General features: G+C 42.0%; 1 protein-coding gene across 3 annotated transcripts in view; it reads right to left on the bottom strand.

The window, feature by feature from the left end:
- The window catches only part of SLC44A5 (solute carrier family 44 member 5), a 297,524-nt gene that overhangs the window by 75,527 nt on the left and 194,632 nt on the right, over positions 1 to 27,365 (bottom strand). For all 3 annotated transcript variants that reach the window (XM_073593722.1, XM_073593723.1, XM_073593720.1), the window contains exons 7-12: positions 24,330 to 24,390; positions 21,781 to 21,904; positions 7,747 to 7,830; positions 7,307 to 7,419; positions 3,711 to 3,842; positions 725 to 824 (exon numbers count right to left, since the gene is read on the bottom strand). In XM_073593722.1, the coding sequence (XP_073449823.1) occupies positions 725 to 824; positions 3,711 to 3,842; positions 7,307 to 7,419; positions 7,747 to 7,830; positions 21,781 to 21,904; positions 24,330 to 24,390 (614 nt within the window). The remainder of the gene's footprint in view (positions 1 to 724; positions 825 to 3,710; positions 3,843 to 7,306; positions 7,420 to 7,746; positions 7,831 to 21,780; positions 21,905 to 24,329; positions 24,391 to 27,365) is intronic.

The raw sequence follows: 27,365 nt of genomic DNA, 5'->3' as shown, positions 1-27,365 counted from the left end.
GAGCCTACACACGGTCAGAATTTCCGACAACAAGCTAACATCGAACATTTGTTGTCGGAAATTCTGATCGTGTGTACGTGGCATTATAGTGTGTTTCTTTAGAAAGCAGCCACAACCTGAGTAGAAAAGCCTAAGCCCTGCCAGTATGCTGCAGAGAAGGAAATACAATAAGACCCCTTTCACACTGGAGCGTTTTGAAAGCGCAATAGTATTAAAAATAGTCCCTGCAAACCGCCCTAAAACAGCTGCTCCATTCACTACAGTGTGAAAGCCCGAAGGCTTTCACACTGGAGCGGCGTGCTGGCAGGGCGTCAGAAAAAGTCCTGCCAGCAGCTTCTTTGGAGCGGTGAAGGAGCGGTGAACTCACCGCTCCTCCACCGCTGCTCCCCATTTAAATCAAATGGGGCAGCGCTGCGATACTGCCGGCAAAACACTGTTCCGGCGGCGTTTTGCAGGCGGATTTAACCCCTTTTCGGCCCCTAGCTGGGGGTTAAAACCGCCCCACTAGCGGCTGAATAGCGCCGGCGGCGGCACAGTGTGAAAGGGGTCCAAAATAAATACATTTAAAAAAAGGGAGCCAGTGAATATCTGATCTGACAAAATGAATTGTTCCAGTGAAATAGGTCAAATAAAACAAACTTGCAAAGTTCGCTCATTTCAAATTAGCAGAATTTTACTTTACAGGTCTTCTTAGTTCTTAGTAATAACTTACAGAGTAACTTACCTGCTACCTTCCTGCAAGAGAGCGATGGCAATTCGGATTCGGTTCCTTAAAAAGATCAGCATGAGTATGATGATCACTTCCACAATGCAGAGGATAATCACTGTTGGAAGAACAATCAGGTCATCCCTTAACAACATGCTCATATGAATCTATTTCGACTGGAGTTTTTAGTAATTTTTCAAGTTTGCATGAGTACATTTCTGACTTATATCTGACACAATATGTGCAGCAGCAACTATATCATTTTTTTCTGAAATAAACTTTACTTTTTATCAGTAAGAAAACATCCTTGACTTTGCCTAGTGTGAGTTGATGTCATCAGTCAGTTGCGGACAGGAGAAATCATTTGCTCAGCCTCTTCTGCACTAGTGATCAGACTGCAAGATTGTAACTTTGTAGCAGGTCACAAGGTTGGAGCTTCCTTAATGGCTTAATGATGAATTCAAGGTATGAATATTTCGGATTAAGAGCAGAATCCATTCCAGAAGCATGCTTGTAATCCAAAGCACTCGTATATCAAAGCGAGTTTCCCCATAGGAATCAGATGCAGCGCTGAGCTGCATCCACCTAGGTGAGTATAATTGCTTGTAGACATACGCAATGCCGAAAAATTCTTTCGTTTTCATTTCAGTCATTATTTTTTTGTTTGTTTTTCGGGTCATTTGTTATGATCGCAATTCGTAAATTCGAAAATTTGAAAATTCGTAAATTTGAAAATTCGTAATTTCGTAAATCCGAAAATAAAGAAAATCTGAAAATAAGAATGAAAGAAAATCCGAAAATTCTAAAGAATAAAAAATTAACTAACTAATAATAACTAACTATTAAATTGTAGGTATTGGAATTTCCTTTCGAATTTGGCTGTTAGTGAACGTAACGAATACGAATTTATCCGAAGTTACCAATTATCCGAAATAACGAATGCCGCATCTAAACAAATGGAACGGAACAAATTAATAATAAATAATAATAAGAAAAAGTTTTTATTTATTTTTATTTTTATTTATCATTATTATTGTTATTTATTATTATTAATTCATTACGTTCCATTCATTTAGATACGGCATTGGTTATTTCGGATAATTCGTAACTTTGGATAAATTCGCATTTGTTATACCAAATGAAGCCAAATTTTAAAGGAAATTCCAATACCTATAATTTAATCACTTCAGCCCTAGAAGGATTTTCCCCCTTAGAGTGGAGAGCCACCGTGAACAAAAAAAATTCACCAAAAATCCTAAAAAAAAATTTAAAAAAAACTTTTTTTTAAACTTACCTAAACCCTTGTTGCTAGGCAGTCTTCCTAATCTGCCTCTTCCTTTTCCGCAGTGTGTTCTGCTCCTCGGTGAGTGGCCCCGTTGTCTTCTGGGAACTGTGTGTCACAGAGCGCTGGGCCGCTCGCGCGTGCGCAGTAAAAAAACTGGCAGTGAAGCCGCAAGGCTCCACTGCCTGTTTCCCTTACCTAGGATGGCGGCGCCAGGACCCGAGAGCCGAGGGACGGGTCGGCCTCGGGCGGCCGACATCGCGGGCACCCAGGACAGGTAAGTACTTATTTAAAGTCAGCAGCTACAGTGTTTGTAGCTGCTGACTTTTAATTTTTTTTTTTTTACCGCCGGAATCCCGCTTTAATGACCAGGCCATTTTTTGCAATACAGCGCTGCGTCACTTTAACTGACAATTGCGTGGTCATGCCATGTTGTACCCAAAAAAAATTGATGTCCTTTTTTCCCACAAATAGAGCTTTCTTTCGGTGGTATTTGATCATCTCTGCGGTTTTTATTTTTTGCGCTATAAACAAAAAAAAAGAGAGACAATTTTGATAAAAAAGCAATATTTTTTACTTTTGGCTAAAATAAATATCCCCCAAAAAATATATAAAAAAAAACAAAAAAAAAAAAAACACATTTCTTCCTCAGTTTAGGCCGATATGTATTTGTCTACATATTTTTGGTTAAAAAAAATAAGTAAATAAAAAAATCGCAAAAAAGCGTATATTGATTGGTTTGCGCAAAAGTTGTAGCAGGATATATTTATGGAATTTTTATTATTCATTTTTTTTTTTTTTACTAGTAATGGCGGTGATCTGCGATTTTTATTGGGACTGCGACATTGCGGTGGACAGATTGGACACCTTTGACACTTTTTTTGGGACATTGACATTTATACAGTGATCAGAGCTAAAAATAGCCACCCATTACTGAATGTCATTGGCAGGGAAGGGGTTAACAATAGGGGGCGATCAAGGGGTTAAATGTGTGTCCTAGGGAGTAATTCTAACTGTGGGGGGATGGGACTGCCTGGAGAACGATTGTTGTTCAACAGACCGATCTCCTCTCCCCTGACAGAACGGAGATCTGTCTGTTTACAATGACAGATCTCCATTCTGTCTCTCTTAGGAGCGATCGTGGGTGCCCGGCGGACATCACGGCTGCCAGGCACGCGCATCGCTCTGTCGTCGCGCACGTGCCCCCTAGTGGTCTTAAAGCGGCCGACGTACAGCTACAGTGATTTGCCCAGGAGAGCCAATCTGCCGCAGTATAATTGCAGCGGCTGGTCCTCTAGTGGTTAATAGTTAGTCATTATTTCAGATTTTCACATTTTTCGGGATTTCAGATTTTCGAATTTCGAATTCACAAAGTTTTGTTAAATGGGTTTTCATTCATTCGGATGTTTCCAAATTAACGAATTTTTCGAAATTTGTTAAAAAAAACGAATTCGGAACAAAACATTTTGCACATGTCTAATTGCTTGTTTTTTTTTCAATTCCAGAATGTCTCTTTTAAGAAAAATATATCTGATCATAGGTCTACTTTAATGCATTTGAAAAAGCAACCACAACAAGTAAATAACCTGAGTGACCAATGGCAAATCTTCTTTCACTTGTAGGACTCCAGTAAAGTAAAATCTGGTTGGTTGCTGTCTGTTACTGGACTTACTGGCTGCTTCTAGCCCCGCCTGACATTTTAGACCGTAAAGACATACTCACTGAACGCCAGCCAGGTTTCCCTGAGCTGTAAGTAGACTCGGAAGTCCGTCTGCAGCCCAATGTCAGAGATAGTGAGGTCAGATCCCGGGACGCCTCTCAAACTGTCATATTCCCAGTAACAATGCCAAATTCCTAGAAGCAAAGATAGAGAAATGTAATTCATACACAGAATGGATACCAAGGAATGATCACATTGTTTCAGAAAGTTTTATACTATTAATGTAACATTATCTTGAAAAGTATTTTTGGTGTGGATTTCATCTTATTTTGTGACAGTTTAATAGACTAAATAGATGGAGCCAGGACAAGGCGCAGACATGTGTGTTGTACAGCTTCACCAAATTTGATGAGAAAATCAACTGCAACTTGAATTTAATCTATAATCTTTTTTTTAGGTTCATTTTTACAATTAAATATACACTATATCATCAAAAGTATTGGGACACCTGCCTTTACACGCACATGAACTTAATGGCATCCCAGTCTTAGTCCGTAGGGTTCAATATTGAGTTGGCCCTTTGCAGCTATAACAGCTTCAACTCTTCTGGGAAGGCTGTCCACAAGGTTTAGGAGTGTGTCTATGGGAATGTTTGATCATTCTTCCAGAAGCGCATTCGTGAGGTCAGGCACTGATGTTGGGCAAGAAGGCCTGGCTCGCAGTCTCAGCTCTAATTCATCTCAAAGGTGTTCTATCGGGTTGAGGTCAGGTTCCTCCACCCCAAGCTAGCTCATCTATATCTTTACGGATCTTGCTTTGTGCACTGGTCCAAATCATTTGGTGGAGGGGGAATTATGGTGTGGGATTGGGCTTGGACCCTTAGTTCCAGTGAAGAGAACTTTTAAGTCGTCAGTATACCAAGACATTTTGGACAATTTTATGCTCCTAACTGTGTAGGAAAAATTTGGAGATGGCCCCTTCCTGTTCCAACATGACTGCTTACCAGTGAACAAAGTAAGGTCCATAAAAACATGGATGAGCGAGTCTGAGGTGAAGGAACTTTTTTTTATATATCGAAAATCATTTTTTTTAAAGTTTTGAATAAAGTGCAAACAAAGTAAGGCAGCGCAGTCACAAAACCATTGCTACCATAGTAGACCACACAGGGCCAACATAACTGCACAGAAACAGTGGCTAGTCCTTAACTAGTGTGTTTCCCCAAAAATAAGCCCGGGTCCTATATTAATTTTGACAACAAAAGACCCAGTTTCGAGGTAGGGCTTGTCATGTGCTGTCTTCTCTTCCCATATCCCTCCCTGTCTGTCAGGAATCCCCAGTGACCAGTGGAACTGAGTAAAAGTGGGTGTAAAATCCTAAAATGCACGGTATTGGAGTATTATAATATGTAAACTGTGCATGTTTCTGTAATCTATTTGTGAAAAATACCATCTTAAGACCCGCCTGATTGGTCTTTTCCGCTCCAAGGGCTGCGGGGAGGGGGGCTGAGATCCCCCCTCTGATGGCTGATAGAAGAGGAGGAGAGCAGCATGGGGGGGGGGGAATCAGCTGAGCGCCATGTGGCGCTGTAACCAAGGTATTTATCACATATAGATTACAGAAACATACAGAGTTTACATTATATACCACTTTAATACAGTGCAGTTTGGGATTTTACAACCACTTTAAACTAGGGCTTATTTTTAGGGTAAGGCTTATATTGCAGCCCTCCCCGAAAATCACAGTAGGGCTTATTTTCAGGGAAACACGGTAACTAACAACCCCCCCCCCAGTTAATTACAGTAACCCATAAGGCATCTATGCCAGGTGGGGTGGAGGAACTTGACTGTCCTGCACAGAGTCCTGACCTCAACCCGACTGCGAGCCAGGCCTTCTCGTCCAACAACAGTGCCTGGCCTCACAAATGTGCTTCTGGAAGAATGGTCAAACATTCTCATAGACACAGTCCTAAACCTCGTGGACAGCCTTCACAGAAGAGTTGAAGCTGTTATAGCTGCAAAGGGAGGGCCAACTCAATATTGGACACTACGGACGAAGACTGGGATGTCATTAAAGTTCGTGTGCGTGTAACAGCCGGTGTCCCAATACTTTTGACAATATAGTGTACATGTGATTGTGATCAGTTTCATATGCACTATATAGTTTGTGGACACCTGACCAACACCTTTAAGAGCTTTTCAGACATCCTATTTCAAACCATGGATATTAATTTAGAGATGTCCCCATTTGTGGCTATAATCACCTCCATTCTTTTGGGAAGGCTTTCCACAGGATTTTGGAGTGTGTCAACCAAAGAGCATTTGTAAGGTTACGTACGGATATTGGATGGAAGAACTGGCTCACAGTTATCATTCCAGTTCATCTCAGAAGTGTTTAATAGGATTGAGGTCAGGACTCACAAGTTCCTCCACACCAATCTCATCAGAACCATGTCTTAATGGAGCTGGCACAGTCATAATTGAACAGAAAAGGATCTTCCCCAAGGACCACAAGGTTGGCAGTGCACAATTGTCTAAAATGTCTTTGTACTGTATGCTGCAGCATTATTTGTACCCTTCACTGGAATCACCTGAACTTCATAATTTCGAAACATGTCCACCTATGTTTGACCATATAGTATAATTTTGTTAAAATTTGTTAATATATATTGTTTTAAAAATGTGCTCCCATGTAGAATATGTAACATACAGTAGCTTGTCCCGAAGAATACCCAAGTCCTCAGTTGTACATAGTTCTTTTTTTTTGGAGTACCCCACCACTACTCTCAACCCTATCTAAGTTCTCCAAAACTAAAAACCACAGAAACAACTTCCCCTAGACCAAGGGTCTCCAAACTGCGGCCCGTGGGTCAAATGTGGTCCTTTGCTTGTCTTTATCCGGCCCTTGGGGCACTATTCCTCCCACTGACACCAAAGACGGGGCATCATTCCTCCCACTGACACCAGAGATGGGGAATTATTTCTCCCACTGACCCCAATTATGGGGCAATATTTCTCCCACTTACACCAAAAATGGGGCACTATTCCTCCCACTGACACCAATGGTGCCATTTTTTTTACTCCCATTGACCACCATTATTTACTCCCACTGATGCCAGGGCATTTTTCCACTCCCACTGGCCAAAGCCTGGCCCCTGTAAGGTTTGAAGGGTGGTCAACTGGTCCTTTGTTTCAAAAGTTTGGAGATCCCTGCCCTAGACTGATCATTGATGAAAAGTGTGAATAATGTGCCTGTGGGGAAGACCTGGACAGTAATCATGCGGCTCCTACGGGAGTAGCGCTACACTCCCATGTAGACAAAAGCCGAGTTGGGAATTATAGAGATCTCACTGTTGGCGTACTGAAGACACGTTAAAACCAGGGGCTAATTTAGCCCACCAGGTTCCATCTACAACTAAAATACCACTCTTGGGTAGACTGGTCCTTTAAAATCCCTTAATGAAATATGAAACAAGCGTTTAAAATGGTAAAAGTCAGATTTTTATTAAAACTGACATGCAGGCATGATAAGGCAACCTTTAAGATTATTTTTAGTATAATACATTTCATATGTTTTCATTTACTGAATCACATCACCCCTTGAAACAGGTGGGGAAATTCTATTTCTAAAAAAAAAAAAAAAAAAAATTAACGTCACTTACCATAACCAACAACTCCAAGAACACCAACTATAAAAATCCAAAACAACACCCCAGCAGTAAACCTCAGAAGAATCAGGAACAACAGACTGATGACCATTGCAATGAAGAGAGCTCTATCGGGGGAAAAATAAGCAAAATACAAGAGCAGGATGTTTATTTAGAATTATAAATGGCTACAAAAGAGTCGTCTAAAGAATCTAAAAAAGATACGTTATCAGCACTGGCTGCTTTTTCAGTAAATTAAATTATTTACCCTTTGCCAAAAATCTCAACATACTGAAAAAGCGAGTCGTTTTGTTAAATGTGACCATTTTTGAGATCAAAAACTTCCTTTATTCAGTTGTACATCGAGAAACTGTCACAACCTGGAAATAATTAAGGGCAGGTCATATCCTGCTTTTAACTGTTTTATCAAAGGAAAGGCAATATCTACCACTTACATTAAAATCCAGTACCAGGAGCTAGCGTAGTCCTCGAAAATCTTCATCCCGATGGATCGTGCGTCAAGCACGCTATTGATACCACTTGGGTCAAAAGAAAGCAAAAAATTATGTTTTATTTTTGTTGTGCTTTCAAAAAATAAGCAATGAGGATTATTTACTTACACTGAATTAAGAGCTTGTTCACACAAAGTGCATTGGCCTATGCTTATTGGCACTGATCAACGCAGGCTCAATGTCAGGACACAGAGAAAACAATTGTTTTCTATGTTCCCTATTAACACCATAATGCTGCTTTGGGTGTGATGCATAAAATTAAGATTGTGTGCATTTTTATGCAATGCAAAACAATGTGTAACTAGGCATGGCAGCATGTTGCAATGCGCTGTTGTGCATAGAATTATATATTTTTTTTGTAAGTTTCAGTTATGTTAGATAAAAAAAAAAAAAAGAGAACAAAAACAAACACTGCAATGCGTTGTAAGAAAGCATTGCCACACAGGTGCAGAACACACCCCAGCAGGTATGTGTTATATGCACCACACCACATTCCCGCTAGTATGATAGGGCCATTAGGCTCAATTCACACCAATGCGTTTTTTCATGCTTTTTGAAGAAACGCAGGACATTTTTAACGTGAGTTCCTATGGATGCATTTTTTTTACCTCTGCATTTTTAGAAAGGGTAAGGGACTTTTTTAAAACGCAAAACTGTGCTTTATTGGTTTAATAGCTTTCAACGGAGAAGCTGCAAAATGCAAATCGCAGCAAAATGCGGTAAAATTGCGTCTTCAAAAACCCAAAAAGCACTGCAGAAACACTCAAAAGCAACATGCATAAATGTGAATGGAGCCTAAAGAGAAGCTCCACAATAACCAATCGAGCAAGGATTAGCAGGGTTGTATGTATGTTTTATATATATATATATGGCTTCCCCACTGAGAAATGAATGTAAAGAAAAGAATGCCAGAAGTTACCCGGCAATAGAAAAACGGTAAAAAAATGGCGTAGGCCCCCCCCCCAAAATCCATTACAAGGCCCTTATCTGAACACGCAGCCCAGCATGTCAGGAAAGGGGGGGATGAGTGAGCGGCCCCCCTCCTCAACCATACCAGGCCACATGCCCTCAACAGGGGGGGGGGGGAGTGGGTGCTTTAGGGCAGGGGGGGAGCACCTTGATGGGGACAAGGGCCTCTTCCCAACAACCCTGGACTGTGGTTGTCGGGGTCTACGGGTGGGGGGGCAGAGCCCCCCCACCTCAAAGCAGAGCCCCCCCACCTCAAAGCACCCCCCCATGTTGAGGGCATGTGTCCTGGTATGGTTCAGGAGGGGCGGCGCTCGCTCTCCCCTTCCTTCCTTTTTCTGACCTGCCAGGCTGCATGCTCAGATAAGGGTCTGGTATGGATTTTTCGGGGGGACCCTATGCCATTTTTATTTTGGCATGGGGTCAGTGAGGAAGTCTGCTGACAGATGAAGACTCATGGTTGTTAAGGACGCTGGCGGCTGGCTTCCTGGTTCGCTGCTTAACAACCAGCTATTTCTTCACACAGAATTTGGATCGGTCCATTGTTTTTCGACCGATCTTAATTTTAATCATTCTGAAAAGTTGAAAATTAATAAATGAAACTAATGAAAATGAAATGTAACGGAATTGAGACTAAACGAATTCCTAAAAAAACTGAACAAATTCCATAACGAAACTAAATTAGTAACATAACGAATCTATCCAAAACAAAATTAAACACATTTTTCAGTTCTGCATATGTCTACTGTGCATGTGGTTTGGGGGTGCTCCCATTCATTCCTAACAGGAGCCCTACTGTCATCCATGCAGTAAATGACACACCTGACCCTCAAAGCACTACAGTACACACATCAGAAAACATAGATGCGGTGTTTTGAGAAAAATGTCATGTGTATGCCGGTTCCGTATGAAAATGAATGGGCACCACAATGTGGATCAATGCATCGAGCATGCATAAGGGTAAAGGAGCCCCTAAAGTGAACCTGTGCTTTGCCCAAGCACAGCCCTTGGAACTGCTCATACTGATCCCCCATTGATTAATTATGGAGTGTTCCTATAAAAATGTTTTCAGTTTTTTTTTCCATTAACAGTTCATCATCAGGAATGTGACGTGCCAAGGAAATTTATGTAAACTGCAAGTAACAGTTTGAATAGGAAACATGGTGCCACCATGGCAATGTCACTCATTGGTATTTAACTGATAGTGACTTGGATAGGAACCATGGTGCCACCTTGGCAATGCCACGCAATGGTATTTGACTGGTGACAATGGCACAACAAGCACCTTATTCAGCCATGAGGCTCAAATGTTCAAGTCAGTACAGCAGTGCCAACAAACCTTAAACTTTTAGTGCACCTTATTCATACTGGCAGTTGGGAGGGATGGGGCATTCAGAAGATGTTAAAACATGTGCCAAGTGTCCCTCCTTTGGGGGGATAGAAAAAGATTTATTATTTGATGGATGTATTTTTTTTTTCAACCTTAATTCAGTGTCAGTATATAACCATTGTAATGTACACGATGAACCTTACATATACATTTAAGATCCATACAAGATTGAGTTAGAAATCCAGTTAGTAAAATGTTCTAATAGGCAGCCATATGGCATCTATGCAACAAATGTTATATGCAAATAAGAAACAAATTCAGTTTCAAGCCAAATGTTAGGAATTACGCATAAATCCCTTAGGGCCCTAGTCAACAGTGACAAATATAAAAAAATAAATAAAAAATAGATAGGACCTGCCCAAAGGTATAGGTAGTCTGTCATATGCCTGTATATAGCAACTGAAATGGTTAAAGCTGAACTCCAGGTAGAAACACACATTAATTCAGGTATGTGTTTAGGAAAAGAAAAATTTTATTTTAAATGTAACTAGTGTGGGTACTTGATATCCTGTAATGTCCTGTACAGCGGCAGTCTGGGAGAGGAAGGGGCGGAACCAGGAGCCAATCAGGTGTGATGCACAACATATGAGTTGGTAAGGGACATGTGAACAGAGTGATAAAAAATCCCTGTACTGCTACTGTCCAATCACAGGGAGAGGGTTAGGGGGTGACCACGCTCCATTGTAGAGAAAAGCCAGGTCACCAGACACTCTCTGATATCTGGTAGGGTTGTGTATATCAATATACAAATACTTTTGTAGGTAAAGCAGCTCTCATGTATGTATTTCGACAATATATTTTGCTGTTTTCCTGGGGTTTAGATGTAAAAACCTTATGAATTGGTCTATTGATTCACAGAATAGACTAATTGAATTGGCCATAAAAGCCAAACCTCACTGGTTTCTTTTTAACACAAAGTATCCCTTGAAATAACTTTCAGATCTCAGGGAACGCCTGCTAATAATTATTATAATTACACCTTGTGGTACCTTTGTTTGAAAACCAAGTTGCAGATAGAAGAATAAATAAAAGAAAAAGCAATGTGCCATACTTTTCATCAGGGGCGTCACTAGGGGGTGGCTATTGGGGCTAAAGCCCCGAATCTGGGGCCCATAGCCCCGAGTCTCTTGCCGCAGGGTCCCTGCCTAATCAGTGGGTCGCTGCCACGGCTGCTGCCGTGGGCGGGCTGGCTGCATGAGACAGGCAGAGGAGAGGAGAGAAGCGAGCGGGCAGACAAGCAGAGATGACATCTCTCTCCGCCCGCTCCACATCAGCGCTCTTCACAGCCGGGCCTCTTCAAGGTGCGGCGGGGAGCAGAGAGATAACATAATCTCTCACTGCCCGCTACACATCAGCGCTGTTCCACCCACACAGCATGGTGGAGTGGGGGTCACGTGCATCCTGTCATTGGTGGAGCTCCACTTTGCAGCCAGACCCCCCTTGCTTCAATGTCAGAGGTGCGGCGGGGAGCAGCGAGATGTCATCATCTCTCACTGCCTGCCCGCATCACCACTTTTCTGCCCTCACTAAATGGACCAGCCTGCCACCAATGCAGTGTCAATGCACATTTGGTGGCACCGGCTGGCATGGCAAGTGACAATCCACATCTGGTGGCCGGTGACGTGGCAAGTGACAATCTACAAATGGTGGCAGGAGATGTGGCAAGTGGCAATCTGCAAATGGTGGCAGGAGACATGGCAAGTGGCAGTCTGTAAATGGTGGCAGGAGACGTGGCAAGTGGCAATCTGCAAATGGTGGCAGGAGATGTGGCAAGTGACAATCTGCAAATGGTGGCAGGTGACGTGGCAAGTGACAATCTGCAAATGGTGGCAGATGACGTGGCAATCTGCAAATGGTGGCAGGTTACCTGGCAATCTGCAAATGGTGGCAGGTGACCTGGCAATCTGCAAATGGTGGCAGGTGACGTGGCAAGTGACAATCTGCAAATGGTGACAGGTGATGTGGCAAGTGACAATCCACATCTGCTGCCAGGTGAAAGTGGCAAGCGACAATCCACATCTGGGGGCAAGTAACACGCTGCATCTGGTGGCAGGAGATAGGGCAAGTGACATGCACAGGGCTCCCACTGATTGTGCATTATGGTAAGTTGAAGCACTTCATTATATATTAGAATGTAACAATAGAAACAATGCGCTTCAATCACCCTGACACCATATCAACCATGGTGCCATGATGATTGAAGCGCCAACACTAGCCATTGCTTGCAAAATATGGCTTACCACCGGCGTGACCCCCCCCCCGCAGGCCTGCAAAAAGGTTGGCGACCGCTGCTATGGGCTCTAGCCCCAGATCTTTTGCAGACCTAGCAATGCCCCTGCTTTTCATACTTGGCACCCTCCACATCAGTGGTCTCCAAACTACGGCCCAGGGGCCAGATGTGACCATTTGCTTTCTTTTATCTAGCCCTTGGGTCACTATTTCATCCACTGATACCAACAATAAGGCATAATTCCCCCCCACTTACTCTATTGCCCCGTACACACGATAGGATTTTCAGATGGAAAATGTGTGATAGGACCTTGTTGTCGGAAATTCCGACCGTGTGTAGGCTCCATCACACATTTTCCATAGGAATTTCCGACACACAAAGTTTGAGAGCAGGCTATAAAATTTTCCGACAACAAAATCCGCTGTCGGAATTTCCGATCGTGTGTACACAAATCTGACGCACAAAGTGCCATGCATGCTCAGAATAAATAAAGAGATGAAAGCTATTGGCTACTGCCCCGTTTATAGTCCCGACGTACGTGTTTTACGTCACCGCGTTCAGAACGATCGGATTTTCCGACAACTTTGTGTGACCGTGTGTATGCAAGACAAGTTTGAGCCAACATCTGTCGGAAAAAATCCATGGATTTTGTTGTCGGAATGTCTGATCAATGTCCGACCGTGTGTACAGGGCATAACAATGAGCCCCAATGACACTAATGATGGGGCACAATTCCTCCCACTGACACCAACGATGGGGTGCAATTTCTCCCAATGACCCCCAACAATGGTGCCCACTGACATCAACGATGGGGCACAATTCCTCCCACTGACACCAACAATGGGGCACAATTCCTTCCACTGACACCAACAATGGGGCATTGTTTTTTCCCACTGATGTCAGCAACTTTTCTACTCTCAGTGGCCACCGTTTGGACCCTCTAAAGTTTGAAGGACAGTAAAGTGGCCCTTTGTTTAGAAAGTTTGGAGACTCCCGATCTATATCAAAGTACATTTGGCTCTATACAGTCATTGTGAGTGTTGATGCTCACGTTGATGCTTAGTAGATCAATGTCCCCTTTCACTGGTGGCCTGGAAAAAATGCCTCATTACAAAGGTAATCTGTGGGAAGATTGCTCTATAAGCTGGCTAAATACTTGTAGATATTTTCAAGAATGCATAAATTTGTTGAAAAATTCTCAATACATTCAACAGCTTGACAAATGTCATTCAAAAGTAGTTTAAAATTGAATTTGCTTTTAAAATTCAGTTTTAACTTTACCGAACAAAAACTATGTTCATTGTTAGAAATGTGTTTGTTTGAGGAAAAATTTCCATCCTGCTCCTTTTTCTCAGCAATGTGAATGAAAACGAACATCAATTTTACCGCCACTAACAATTGGAAAATCGAATTAACACTCTTTTTTTAAATGGAATTCTACTATTATATATCCAGCTTAACATTGGTAGTCATGGACAAGAGGGCGCAAACGCCTAGTGCATTACCACCAAAACCATTTATTAAAAATACACAACAGTGTTAAACTCACAAAATTAGAAAACAAAAATCACGCTTATCAAGTGAACCGCTCCAGCGGGTGAGACGGGTGACTCGTCTATTGCCACACGGTGGAAAAGCTTACACGTTTCGAGGGACAAACTCTGTAGCTCCGAGGAAGGAGGTCTGTCCCCTGAATTGTGTAAGGTTTTCCACCGTGTGGCAATAGACGAGTCACCCGTCTCACCTGCTGGAGCAGTTCACTTGATAAGCTTGATTTTATTCCAGTTTTGTGAGTATAACACTGTTGTGTGCTTTTAATAAATGGTTTTGGAGGTAATGCACTAGGCATCTGCTCCCTCTTCCTCCGAATCGAACCCTGATTCCCTGTTACCTGTGGTCACCATGGTAGGTGCAGAAAGTACCATCGAAAGTGTACGTTTTTACAGTACTTGGAAGACCGGCCAGTCTGAGGGCTGCATCGTTAAAAACCATTGCCTGCCATAGTCCTTTTTTGGGGAAGACTTTGAATTGGGTGCTGGATGGTTTTTTTTGGTAGTCATGGGGAAGAATTACCCCTTACAGATAGCTAAAAAGGTAATTGGTGTCAGTGTTTACTTGTCTGAGGGGTATAATTGCTCACTGCTTCAAAAACTTCTAGCAACCTTAGAAGGATCCCTAGAGTTCGATGAGAAATCTGGTTGTGAAAGGCTTGGTCTTGTCCATTGACTAAAGGAAGTGTCTTCTATTGGAAGATAATTGTTATGTCTCTCTTGTTTGCTCTCTTGTTGGATATCACCAATGGACAAGACCACGTGGCTCCCTGCTATGTCTACATTTAGTTTCAAGGTGTATATCAGCCCTTTCAAGCATTTGGATCACCGTTTTCTTGCTTTCGGCAGTACCGTATATATATTTCTGCTTTAGTACCGGTTCAGTAATGTCAACCTCAATGTACCTCAATGTACATGAACAGTTTTTGAACCATTCCAGTAGACTCTACCTGGATAAATTTCAGGCAGCAAAAATAATAATGTTACTAAATCAGAATTGTCTTCAGGCTATTGAATAGGGCCCCTCTTTGATAAGAGTGAAAGCAACTATTTTGAAGGACGAAAAACCAGTTGACACATCAATTCATTAGATGGCAACAATAGTATCCTAGTTTTAACAAACTGAAATGAATGCCTTCATTGCCTCCACTTGACAGAATCATCTTCAACATGCCAAATCCTGTCAAAAGGGCATGGCTACTTTTAGGATTATTTATTTTATCATGCTAAGCTTATTTTTTCCAACCACGGATGTATGACTCGATCGAGGCCATACATCACTGGCATCATTAATGGGTTAAACATTATGTAATGAGAATGTACACATCATCCTCTTGTGTTGAGTGTTGGCTTGCATGCAATACTGACATGTTTAGCTATAGAACACAGCAATAACTGTCCACTTCCTGCGCCTGGGAAATTAAAGTAAACCGAAACCCCAACTGGATGACATTCTGATGATGTCATTTCTATGATGAAACGCGTCAAGTTGATACGCACGGTGCGCTACGCTGATCCCCAGGTGAAACGCACGCCAACCCTGGCAGATGGGTCTTGCTGTTCTTACCATTTGTGTGAGTCAGGGAGAGGATTTCTAAAGTTGTAACCTTGTAGCAAGATTCAATAAACTATTCCAGAACTTTTTTTACGCTATGAGGATCTCTGGTTTCTTTCTTCTTTTTCATACTGCCCATTAAGAGACCTCAGTTTTGGAACTACAGGATATCAGGAGGAGGGACGTGGGGGGGATTGGTCCGTTCTTTTCCTCCTCCGGTCACGGAGACCATCAAGCTTGATTTGACTCCTCTTGCCATATGGCAAATATGGTCAACTACGTCCGGTGAGTAGGAACTTCTATCATATCCTGCACTGGTGTCCGTTTGGAATGTTTTGCGATTTGCTGTCCATGTTGCACATCATTCATCACGGTTCATCATTACTACAATGATTCTATACACTTGAAAGGACTTTTTTTTTTAGTGAATGTTATCATTTTTTGCAGGGTTTATATTTATACAGTATTATTGTTTGGATTTATGTGTTTGCTAGATCACATTTATTGCATCAATTTAACTTCTTAGTTCACATGTATTGTATTTAAATTCAATTCTTTTTTCACCTCATTATCCATATGCACTGTTCACTTTAGGACTCATTTTGTGATAGACCAGAGTAGCCAGCGCTGTTTCTTCACATGGAGTCACCCCCGTGCATAATTTAATAATTGTAGTCACCCCAGTGGATGACATTTAATTTGCTAAAGTACTGTGTATCAAAAACATTTGTTTGTTGTTTAACCACTTGCCGACCGATATACGTCGGCACAATGGCAGCGGTGGGCAAATGGGCGTACCTGTATGTCCCCTTTAAGAGGCGGGGATAGCAGGCATGACCGCCCCCCCGGGACCAGCGGACTCGATGTCGCCGGTCTCTTGGTGATCACGTCACTGAGCCTCTGAACGGGCTATGTAAACAAGGCTTTTCCCCGTTCTGCTTGTGTCATGACAGAGATCACTGCTCCCTGTCATCGGGAGCGGTGATCGCTGTCATGTGAGTTGTAGCCCATCCCCCCCACAGTTAGAATCACTCCCTAGGACACACTTAACCCCTTCATCGCCCCCTAGTGGTTAACCCCTTCCCTGCCAGTGTCATTTACACAGTAATCTGTGCATTTTTATAGCACTGATCACTGTGTAAATGACAATGGTCCCAAAATAGTGTCAGAATTGTCTGATGTGTCCGCTATAATGTCTCAGTCATGATAAAAAATGCAGATTGCCGCCATTACTAATAAAAAAAAATGAAAAATAAAAATGCCATAAAACTATCCCCTATTTTGTAGACGCTATAACTTTTGCGCAAACTAATCAATATATGCTTATTGGGATTTTTTTTTTAACCAAAAAAATGCAGAATACATATCGGCATAAACTGAGGAAAAAACATTTTTGTTATATATTTTTGGGGGATATTTATTATAGCAAAAAGTAAAAAATAATGTGTTTTTTTCAAAATTGTCTCTTTTTTTGTTTATAGTGCAAAAAATAAAAACCTCAGAGGTGATCAAATACCACCAAAAGAAAGCTCTATTTGTAAGAAAAAAAAGCACGTCAATTTTGTTTGGGTGCAACGTCGCACAACCGCGCAATTGTGAGTTAAAGCGACGCAGCGCCGAATCACAAAAAGTGCTCTGGTCAGGAAGGGGGTAAAATCTTCCGGGGCTGAAGCGGTTAAAGGGTTACTTTGCTTTTAAAGAAAACATGAAAAGGTGAACACTGGACCCTCTTCCTAAACACCCAGTCCCCGCTGTACTTACCTCTGGAGATCCTGAGCTGTCGAGGCTCCCGCAGCCACTCTAGCGGTCCAGGGATTTGAAGACCCTGCTGTTCTTCCTCTTCTCTGCCAATGTTTATCAGACAGATCAGATGAATTCTGATTGGTCAGCACCATCCTTTACTATGCTGTGCTAAAAGGTTTTAATACACCTGTAAGTGTATTTTCATCAATCTTGAACACCTCGATAATTTCAATAAAGTTCCACATCAAGCAGGGTACACGTTTTCATGGTATCACTCATTGTAACTGAGCCTGCTTCTCAAAATCGACATGTGTCCTGCATGATGGTGGGCAGACACCCTTAAAGGAGCTGTAAACCCTCCATATATCCAATGAAGTGATTGGCCTCAGGTGATACACAGATATGAGACAAATCCTCCTACATAACTTGTACCTGTTTATCTGCAGTCTTCTCTTCTCTACACCCTTTCAGAAGTGCAGATTGTGTTAAAAATCTTTCTTCATCTGTCAGCAGCACAGAGGAGAGGCGGAGAGGCTGCAGTTATTGTGTGAGAGCTGATTGGAGGAAAGGAACCCACCTCCACACAGAAGAACTGTGTTCTGAATATACAAGCGCCGTTCTGAGCTTTCCCACCTCTCTCCCGACACAAATTTATCTCATGTGTCAGGAAAACTTCTCAGAAGTGACTCATGCTGATAACAGAGGAATGAAGCACCAGAGAGAAACAACACTTAGTGCTTTGGAGAGAAACAAGTAAACACTGCAGATTTATGTGCTTTGCTCAGATTCCATGACTGAGGTTTACAACATCTTTAAAGAGGAACTGCAGTCTGCTAACATAATCTGTAATAAAAACATCTTTCCCTCCAACCACTTTGCATTATATATACTGTGATTCTGTACTTGCCAAATATGCTGCAGAAATCTCACTGCACTGAGTCTGGCTGCAACCATTTTAACTGTGGGCAGCTGAAGCTGCTGCCTGTTCACTTCCTGGATTTACACAGACACAAAAAGGCACACCTCCAGCTCTGCAGCTCTCATTGGCCCTCTTATGACTCATTCCACCTCCCTGCCTGGCAAACTCTCACGAGATTGAGAGAGAGGGCTGTGCATGATGTCATAAGCCTAGGCTAACAACCAGACAGGAAACAGGAAGTGGGCTGTATAAGGGATTTACTGGCAGAAAAAAAATGTTTTATTATCCAAAGTTAAAACAACAACAAGGGCAGAAGATTTAATAGATAGAAAGATGAAAAAATGACTAAAGTTCCACCTTAAAGTATAACTAAAGGCAAACATTTTTTTTTATCATTCTGGATAGAGTGGAGAGGGATTAGAACACCTATCAGTTTTTATTGCTGTCTGAGCCCCCCGTTAAGGAGATTCATCCTCTCTATTTGTCCTGTTTACCATTATCATTAAAAACTAAAGTAAAAGAAAATCCAAAATTTTGAGTTTTCCCCAGAAAAGTAATAGAGGGGGAATCTTCCAATGAGGGACACTAGTTTTGGTGACCTGGGGGGGGGGGGGGGGGTTACCCAAGAAATTCCCTCAATTTGCAGGGATTGCCTCTCACTTCCTGTTTGGTTAGGGGACAGGAAGTGAAGGAAAATCTATAACCCTCTCTTCTTCTAGCAAAAAGAAAAAAATGCCTATAGTTCTACTTTAATTTCCAGATAAAGCATCTCCCTGACCATGTTGTTATCTCTTATGCACCATCAATGAATCAGTATCCAATCAGAACTCTCATTCTCCTTTTCATATTGCATGACAAATTGCCTAGTCTTTCAGTTTTGTGGGCAGTGCTGAAGGAACCTAGAGCAGCATTTTCTCTAGGAAAAATATTGCAGAACTCAAACTATCCTTTATCCATCCCAGCATGACTTTTATTTTTTAGCTTTATTCTAACATTTGATTTCTGGTTTATGTCAATGTGTTTTTTTTTTTGTGCATAGATGTAGTTTTTTTTGTATGAATATGCCCAATCCTTCCAGGGCACAGTCCTTTCCACTTCCAGCCAAATCTCTCCAAGAATGAGTTTTTCTTTTAAAAATGTATTAAACATCATTAGATGTTATTCACAGTGCAGCTCGATAACGTATTAATGTGAAGCGTCAGTATTGCTTTGTTCCAGCTGAACACATATAAGCCATACACAGAACATTGCAGAATGTGCTCTATAACCTTGTGTTTCCATGTCGGATGACAGTTACATGGCTACAAAACAAAATACACCTTGTTATGGAGATGAATTAGAGTTAAACTCACATTGATGACACACAACGGCAGTAATATACATACTACAAAATGGGATGTATGAACACATAAAACAATGCAAAACCACATTCTGAACCTCATATATACAGCACAATATAATTGTGAGGCTAACAAGCAAAGGTTTAGGATGCACCCCCCCCCCCCCCCCCATGTTCTTTTTTGCCTCAATCACAATAAGCATTATTTAAATTACATGCTCAAGCCAACATCCTTGTCCCTACCAGACGTAACTCTCTTGACGCGTTTCGCCTACAATCTGGGCTTAGGTATAGAATGCTGTATGCAGACTGGAATAAATGGCTCTAAAATATTAGGGCTACATTTGCACTATAAACCAGCACTGTTGGATGTATAAATGTATATGTAGAAAGTGTAGTGCTAGAATTACAGCATCTCACAAAAGTGAGTACACCCCTCACATTTTTGTAAATATTTTATTCTATCTTTTCATGTGACAACACTGAAGAAATGGCACTTTGCTACAATGTAGTGAGTGTACAGCTTGTATAACAGTGTAAATTTGCTGTCCCCTCAAAAAACTCAACACACAGCCATTAACCGCTTCCCGACCGCGTCACGCAGATATACGTTGGCAGAAAAGCACGTACAGGCAGATTAACATACCTGTATGTTACCCTTTAAGAGGCGGCTTGCAGGCGTGCGCGCGCCCGCCGGGAACTCCGTGAGCGTGATCGCGGGTCCCGCAGACTCGATGTCCTCAGGTATACCTTGAGACGATCGCGGGTATCCCTGTGGACATCGAGTCTGCGGGACCTCGTCTCACGGTGAGGAAGAACCGGGAGATGCTAATGTAAACAAGCATTTCCCCGTTCTGCCTAGTGACACTGACATGGATCACCGCTCCCTGTAATCGGGAGCGGCGATCAATGTCGTGTCACACACAGCCCCTCCCCACCACAGGTAGAATCACTGCTGAGCTATTGTATTGTGACAGTGGAGAGTCTTCCCCTTTGTCAGAATACACTGATCAGTGCTTCCGGCTTTAACCGGCGGCACTGATCAATCAGGAAAAACCCAACAAGCTGGTTTTTACCTAAGTTGTTCGGTAGATTAACTTCTGTACAACCAGCCTGCCCCAACCTGGATCGAAATTTGGTCGGTCCAGCAGAATTTCGGTCAATGTATTGCTGGCTTAGGAAGATGGTGAGTTAAAACAGCTAACAGTTATCTACACCCCTCGGGCACTCTAATGGACAGAGATCTGTCTCGGGGTCCCTGACTCTCCCTAGGCTCTCTCTGCAAGAGTTTATATAAATGAGAATGCAATATGAGGTGGTATCAAAATGTTTAGAGACTAATTTTTGTAACACACCAACAGATGGCAGCACAAAGCTGCAAATACAGTCACAGGGAGCACCGACCTTCATAAGTCAGTGTGCCAAAGGACATTGCCCTGTGTACATCAGGAGCTGTGCAACTAGTGCTATACTGACCATGTGCGTTACCACTTCTGCTATTTCATCATGGATAGCAAATTAGAACAAAGAGCAAAAGTCAAATTCCACTGAAACTAGGCAAATCTGCCGCAGGGACATTTGACATGATTCGGCAAGTTTACGGCGACGCTGCAATGAGTTGAAGATCAAGCTCAAAGGTCGCCATTTTGACACCATTGTGGATCCAGCAGGAATAGCAGGAGGTGCTTGACATGCTTCGAAAAGAAGACTCCCAGGACACATTCCAGAGGTGGCGGGAATGCTAAGAGCGCTGTATTGCTGTGCAAGGGGACTATTTTGAAGGTGATAGTGTTTAAGTGTAGATAAATAAAGTACTTTCTTGTAAACAGAGCTAGTTTTGAAACTTTTTCATACCATCGCGTAGATGGACCAGAGGCTAACATACCATTTGTTTAGACTGTGCAAGGGTTCTCTCAGAGCCCATTTACACTAGATATGAGTCAGAAGGGATTTTCTCACATAGATGTCAATAGACAAACAGCAAATGTTTTTACTTAGCCAGTAGTTGAATGGGTAAAGGGTCGGAAACTGGTCTTGCACAGGAGCCTTTTTGATGACCATTTCCACCACTGGGGTGGACCACTGCTCTAGCATGAGAAGTGAGAGTCGAGGATGAAGTAGGGGAAAGAGAGTTAGATACTAAATTCCACAAGAAGCCATTGGGTCATTCAGGCTAACCAGATTCCATTGATAACTGAAATAACGTGGACTGACCATTGATGGATGGACTGACCATTGATGCCTAAAGTCCTACAATTCACTGTATGATAAATAATTTTTCTTACTTGGCTGCTTCTCTCAGAAGTGTGACGTTTCTCATTTTTCCCTCTCCGTCCTTAAATTCTGTCTTGTTTGCAACAGTTAGGATCCCATTCCTGGTTGAGAAGTCAGGGAAGCACCTCTGCAGAACTGTTAGAAGAAAAGACAAGGTCAGACAATTCTGCAACATTAAACTTCTGAAACAGTTGTGAAGGGGCCAATCAACAGGCAACATGCAGACATGATGAGACACCTATTCTGTATGAATCTAGCTACATCCTTAATCAAAGAATCTGGGGTCCTTTTGTTAAGTCTGTGACCTCCTTGTCTGCTATCCCTGAAAGCTAACCTCAGTAATTTTGCATACATCTGCTCCAAATCTAATGGTACACTTTGTTACATAAAGGGAACCTGTAAACAGGTACATTTATGGGCTACCAAGTGCCAATGCTGACCATATTCTGAAAAAATACTTGTCTGACTGACATGCTGTTCATCAAACTTCAGTAATTTTCAAGTATACAGCCAGTGGAGTCAAAACCCCTGAACTGTTAGCATGTTCCAGGTCAGTGACTCATGAACTATTGAAACCAGAGGATCAGCGTGATAACCAGGCATCTAAAATTTTCAGATTTTCAGTAATGGAAGAGGTCCCATGTCTGTTAAGATCCTCATTTATCCAGGTTATTTTATAGCTAATAGTAGTCAGTCCCATTTAACTGGCCTTCTTCTGTAAAGGTAAAGTGTTTCGTCACGTATGATAAAATACATTGGCCGAGCTAGGACGCACGTCACGGTGCACACAAGCTTCCAGTCCCCATCTTGAATTCTGGAATACATGAGGTTTTGTTTATGTCCCAATGTGGAGCGGGGAGGTTTATAACACATTTATTGTATTGCCCTCCAAGGACATGAGGAGTATGGAGAAGCTTTGAACCATGTCTCATTAGGGATGTGCTCATGTCTCTACAGCCTGATACGACCACTCTATGTATGAGGGTCATGTCCTTCCGGTAAGATGTGCACAGTGGTGGTGTGTTACACAGTTTTTTGCTTACAAGATTAATCTCACAGGCATTGGGAGCCAGATGGTTTGGAAACCCTTTGGGGTCACCGGCACAATTTCTTGGTTTCAGGTGTAGACTATATAAAACATCTTTTTTTTAATTCTTATTTGAACGAAAGGTATGGGTTAACAGTCACATTTTCAGTATCAAAGCTGCTCAGAGGCAGCTGATGGAAACAAAGAGAGATCGACTTGTATAACTGTAACAGAAGAGTCAGGGGGTCAAAGACCTTTGATATAAAGTACATAGCACATTGCAAGAGCAGGAAAAGGGAGGCTTACCACCATATGTGCATAACAGGCCTTCCTAATGAGATGCCTGCCAGGATTCGGAACCCGGTGCCCTCCAGATATTTTGCTTTATATATATGATAAAATGGAATACAGAAAGAATCGAGAGGGAAGAAAGAAAAAAAGGAAAAAAAAGGGGGGAAGAGGGCAGGAAGGGAAGGAGGGGGATATGCGTCGGGGGAGGGCAGCTTGCGCCCGAACAAGGCGTATGTAAAAGACCCAGCCGGAATGTTCTAGGTTGAGGCCCATTACTTAGAGCCATGGCAAGGACCAGGGGTGCCCGAAGGGTCATACTTGTTCCCGAATGGACAGATTTTTTTGAAAGTTCCAAAAGATATGCAGATAGGAGCCCTCTTTCCGGCCACATCACCAGCATAAATTGTATGTTTGCAGAAAGATTTTATTTAGCATAGTTGGAACCCTGTACTATCGACATAAGATCTTGTAGCCCTGCTCTTGAAATATGTTAGCAATGGAAGACTTGCATGCAAACAATTAAGCCCATTTGGCTGGGGAGAAAGTCAACTGTAGATTCTCCTCCCACTTAGATATATAAGATGGGACGAATCCTGTAGGAGAGGACACCAGTAACGTATACAGCTGAGATAGTAGGTTGGGTACGTAAGACATATCCATACAAAAGTTTTCAAATGAATTGGGGTTATGCAGGCTACCATGTTTAGCAATCATAGATTTCAAAAAGTGGTGTATCTGGTATGCCGACCAAATGTCAATAGGTGAGTTTTGGAGTTTCAGACATTTCCCGAAACCACGTAATGTGTTTGCTGTTCCATGATGTCTTGTTATGATCAAACACCAATACTAAAAGATTTCAAACTCTTAGATCATTGATCTGCCACTCTCAAAAAAAGTTTTACAAGTGGATCCTTAACTTTGGGTCCCCTATATAAGGGGCATCTTGTTTTATTGAAAGTGGCCTTACCAGAGCTATTGCACCCCATATGAACGTGAATGACTTTCTTTAAAAATGACCTACTGATAAGTAGAATTCAGCACCTCTGATATACACATTCCTGCAATAAAAGCTTGACAGGGGTTCTAACCTTTTCAATTTTTCATTATTTTAGACAGTGGGGCTTTAACTTGTGTAATCTTACCCAGGTAGAAATGTAGCCCAGATTAAACAATACTTCAATAAGTATTTCTATATTTAAAATGCTCTTATCTAGTACACATATGGTAGCAACAAGAACTTACACGGCCTACTTGGAACAATCATAGATGGGCAGTCTTCATCCCGTAAATCTTCTGCAATAGACTGAGATAATCACAGATCAGGTAAAGCTTCTACAGATTTATACTTTTATACAAAAACCAGATAGCTGCCAATCATACTTCACTATGTGGGTGATGCCATTCTTGTTTTATAAGATACAGATTTCCGATTTATTATGGATCTTTATAATTGAACAAAATGGTCAGCTGGGGGGATTTTTAAAATTTTAAAGCGTATTTTTTCATTTTTAATGTAATAAAGAAGGGTTAAAACCTTAGGTTGGGTTTTATTTTGCCCCCTGTGTTTCATTGGGGACATTTGCCTTCACTTCCCGTAGACACAGAAAGTGAAGGGAAATGTCCACAGCAATGGAGAGGAAATCGCAAAGTGGGGGGGAAATGCAACTACCTTACACAGTTTCTACAGAAGCTCCAAAAAGGAAAGAGGGGAACCACTTGTAGGGAGGTGCGGTGTGGTGGCAGTAAACACTTGGAAACCAGATGTAATAACAGAACTGTATTGTAGTTAAAGTCCACAACTACCTGGTGGAAAGGCAACCCAACCGGGTGCACTCATAAAATTTTGCAGAGAACATGGTATCAGCAGATCTCAGATGCTCCAACAATGTCTGTCTCGAAGGATAGAATGCAGCCTGGCTGGTCTGCGCCCAAACGGAGAGTCTTCCAGTAAAGATAGCCTGTCCATGCTCTTTCCCTACTCACCAGGAACCTCTGCCTACCACTACTGCTGTCAGATGGGTAACCTGTCCCTACACTACCCACACGCAGAATGTGCACCAAGCCTGGGAGCCAGGGCCTTAAAAAGGCTCTGCCTGACCCAAGATGGCTGCCAGAGTCACATGGGGTGGCATCATATCCAATTGAACAACTTCCCCAGTGACCCAGGAAACCAAAGGAACCATGTTCCTCTTGACTTCCGTTCCAACTGCAATGCCGCTGCGGTTGAGCGCCACCTGCAGTGTAGAAAATAGACTGCACCTGACTACACGTTCACCATATTAAAAGCCTCAGAGTCAGTTTATTGATATTTCCAATATACAGACCTCTCCATTGGGTACATACACTCTATAATGCATTTTACTCCTTTTTTCACTGCCTTAGACAGCTGTCACAGGATCTAGTGTCCTCACTGGAGGATTTCAGCTGGTCCTCGCAGTTTTTGCACCTCCGTGCTCTAGCGATCTAAGGCCCTGACATCATCAAGACCAGGTCCTTTGCCCTGCTCTGGATGTGAGGATGCAGAGGGACAGTCCACCAGCAGAGCATGAAGGGAGCACCTTGAGCCGGGGAAGTGGAGGATCAGGTAAGTAAAACGGTTTCTCCCCACCCCTAGACAAAAGGAGCTATTAAACCTTGCAATGCGGAGGCAACCCCACTGCAAGGGACCTTCTTTTTTTTTATCTGCCGGGAGTTGGGCTTTAGGCCCCTTTCACACTGAGGCACTTCTAAACTGCCAGTAAAACATTTGAGCACTTTTGAAGAACTTTTCAGGCGCTTTTGAAGAACTTTCCATTCATTTCAATGGAGAGGGGTGTTTTTTCACCGCCCTGCCAGCCCACTGCCCCAGTGTGAAAGCATTCATTGATTTTAATGGAAATAGGTTTTCGTGAGCTTTTCAGGCGCTTTTTTTTTAGCGCAAAAGCACCTGAAAAGCGCCTCAGTGTGAAAGGGGTCTTAAAGAAGTATATATCATGTTATAAGAGTAATTTTGTACGGGAGCACTAACAATTATGTCATCATATAAAATATATTATTATTATTGCTACCACTAAAGTTAAAAAGTTAATTCTCTGCACTGTTACTCTTCCGTGGCAACTTCCATCATTAATGTTGCTCCCTAGTAGTATGCCGACAACTCGCTTGCTGCCTGTCCTTGATATAAACATTTTATATCAAGATCTGTGACATATAAAAAAAATGATGATGGTGCAAATTTCTATATATCTCTTATTATTACTACTGTTTTGGAGGCTATATCTATTTTTCATAAGTTCTGTGACAGTAATATCACAGTGGACACTGCCAGATGCCACAGAGAGGGAGGCCAGGGGAACCATCAAACTTTTGCAAAGGGGCCCCATGATCTGTATTACTAATTTGACCACATACATGTACATTATACAATGCTACACTATACCAGCGGGCTGTTTGTGCTTTCTCTTGACTTTTAGTCTAATACAAATAAGTAGATACTCATTTTTGCTTAATCAACCTAATAAGTAAAGATGATGGCCAATTCTGCCACTTCGCTCCTACATGTAAAAATCATAATTTTTTTTCTAGAAAATTGCTCAGATCCCCCAAACATTATATATGTTTTTTTTGTTTTTTTAGCAGAGACCCTAGAGAATAAAATGTGGGCTGTTGCAACTTTTTATGACACGGTACTTGCACGGCGATTTTTCAAACACGTTTTGAAAAAATTTCATGAATTAAAAAAAAAAAAAAAGTAAAGTTAGCCCAATTTGTTTTGTATAATGCGAAAGATGATGTTACACCGAGTAAACAGATACCTTAACATGTCACGCTTTAAAATTGCACACACTCGTGGAATGACGCCAAACTTCGGTACTTAAAAATCTCCATAGGGCGATGCTTTAACATTTGTTACAGGTTACCGGTTTAAAGTTACAGAGGAGGTCTTGGGCAAGAACTGTTACTCCTTCTGTAACGTTCACGGCGATACCTCATTTTGTGTGGTTTTGTGGTCTGAATGTTGTTTTAAAATATGTGGGAGCGACGTACATATGCGTTTGCTTCTGTGTGTTTCTCTTTATGGAGAGATGTGTGGGTCTGTAATAGACATGTGCACTGATAAAAAATTTGTTTGTTTTCGTTTCATTCGTTTTTTTGCTTTTTTCGAAAATTCGGAATTTGGAAATTCGGGAATCCAAAAATTCGAAAATCGAAAATTTGTAATTTGGAAATTTGAAAATGTGAATCTTCGGATTTCCGAATTTCCAAATTCCGAATTTCCAATTTCGAATTTCCAAATTT

Source organism: Aquarana catesbeiana, linkage group LG07, assembly GCF_042186555.1.
Source record: "Aquarana catesbeiana isolate 2022-GZ linkage group LG07, ASM4218655v1, whole genome shotgun sequence".
Taxonomy (NCBI): domain Eukaryota; kingdom Metazoa; phylum Chordata; class Amphibia; order Anura; family Ranidae; genus Aquarana; species Aquarana catesbeiana.
The sequence above is the reverse complement of the archived record's forward strand: the minus strand, read 5'-3'. Positions and strand labels throughout refer to the sequence as shown.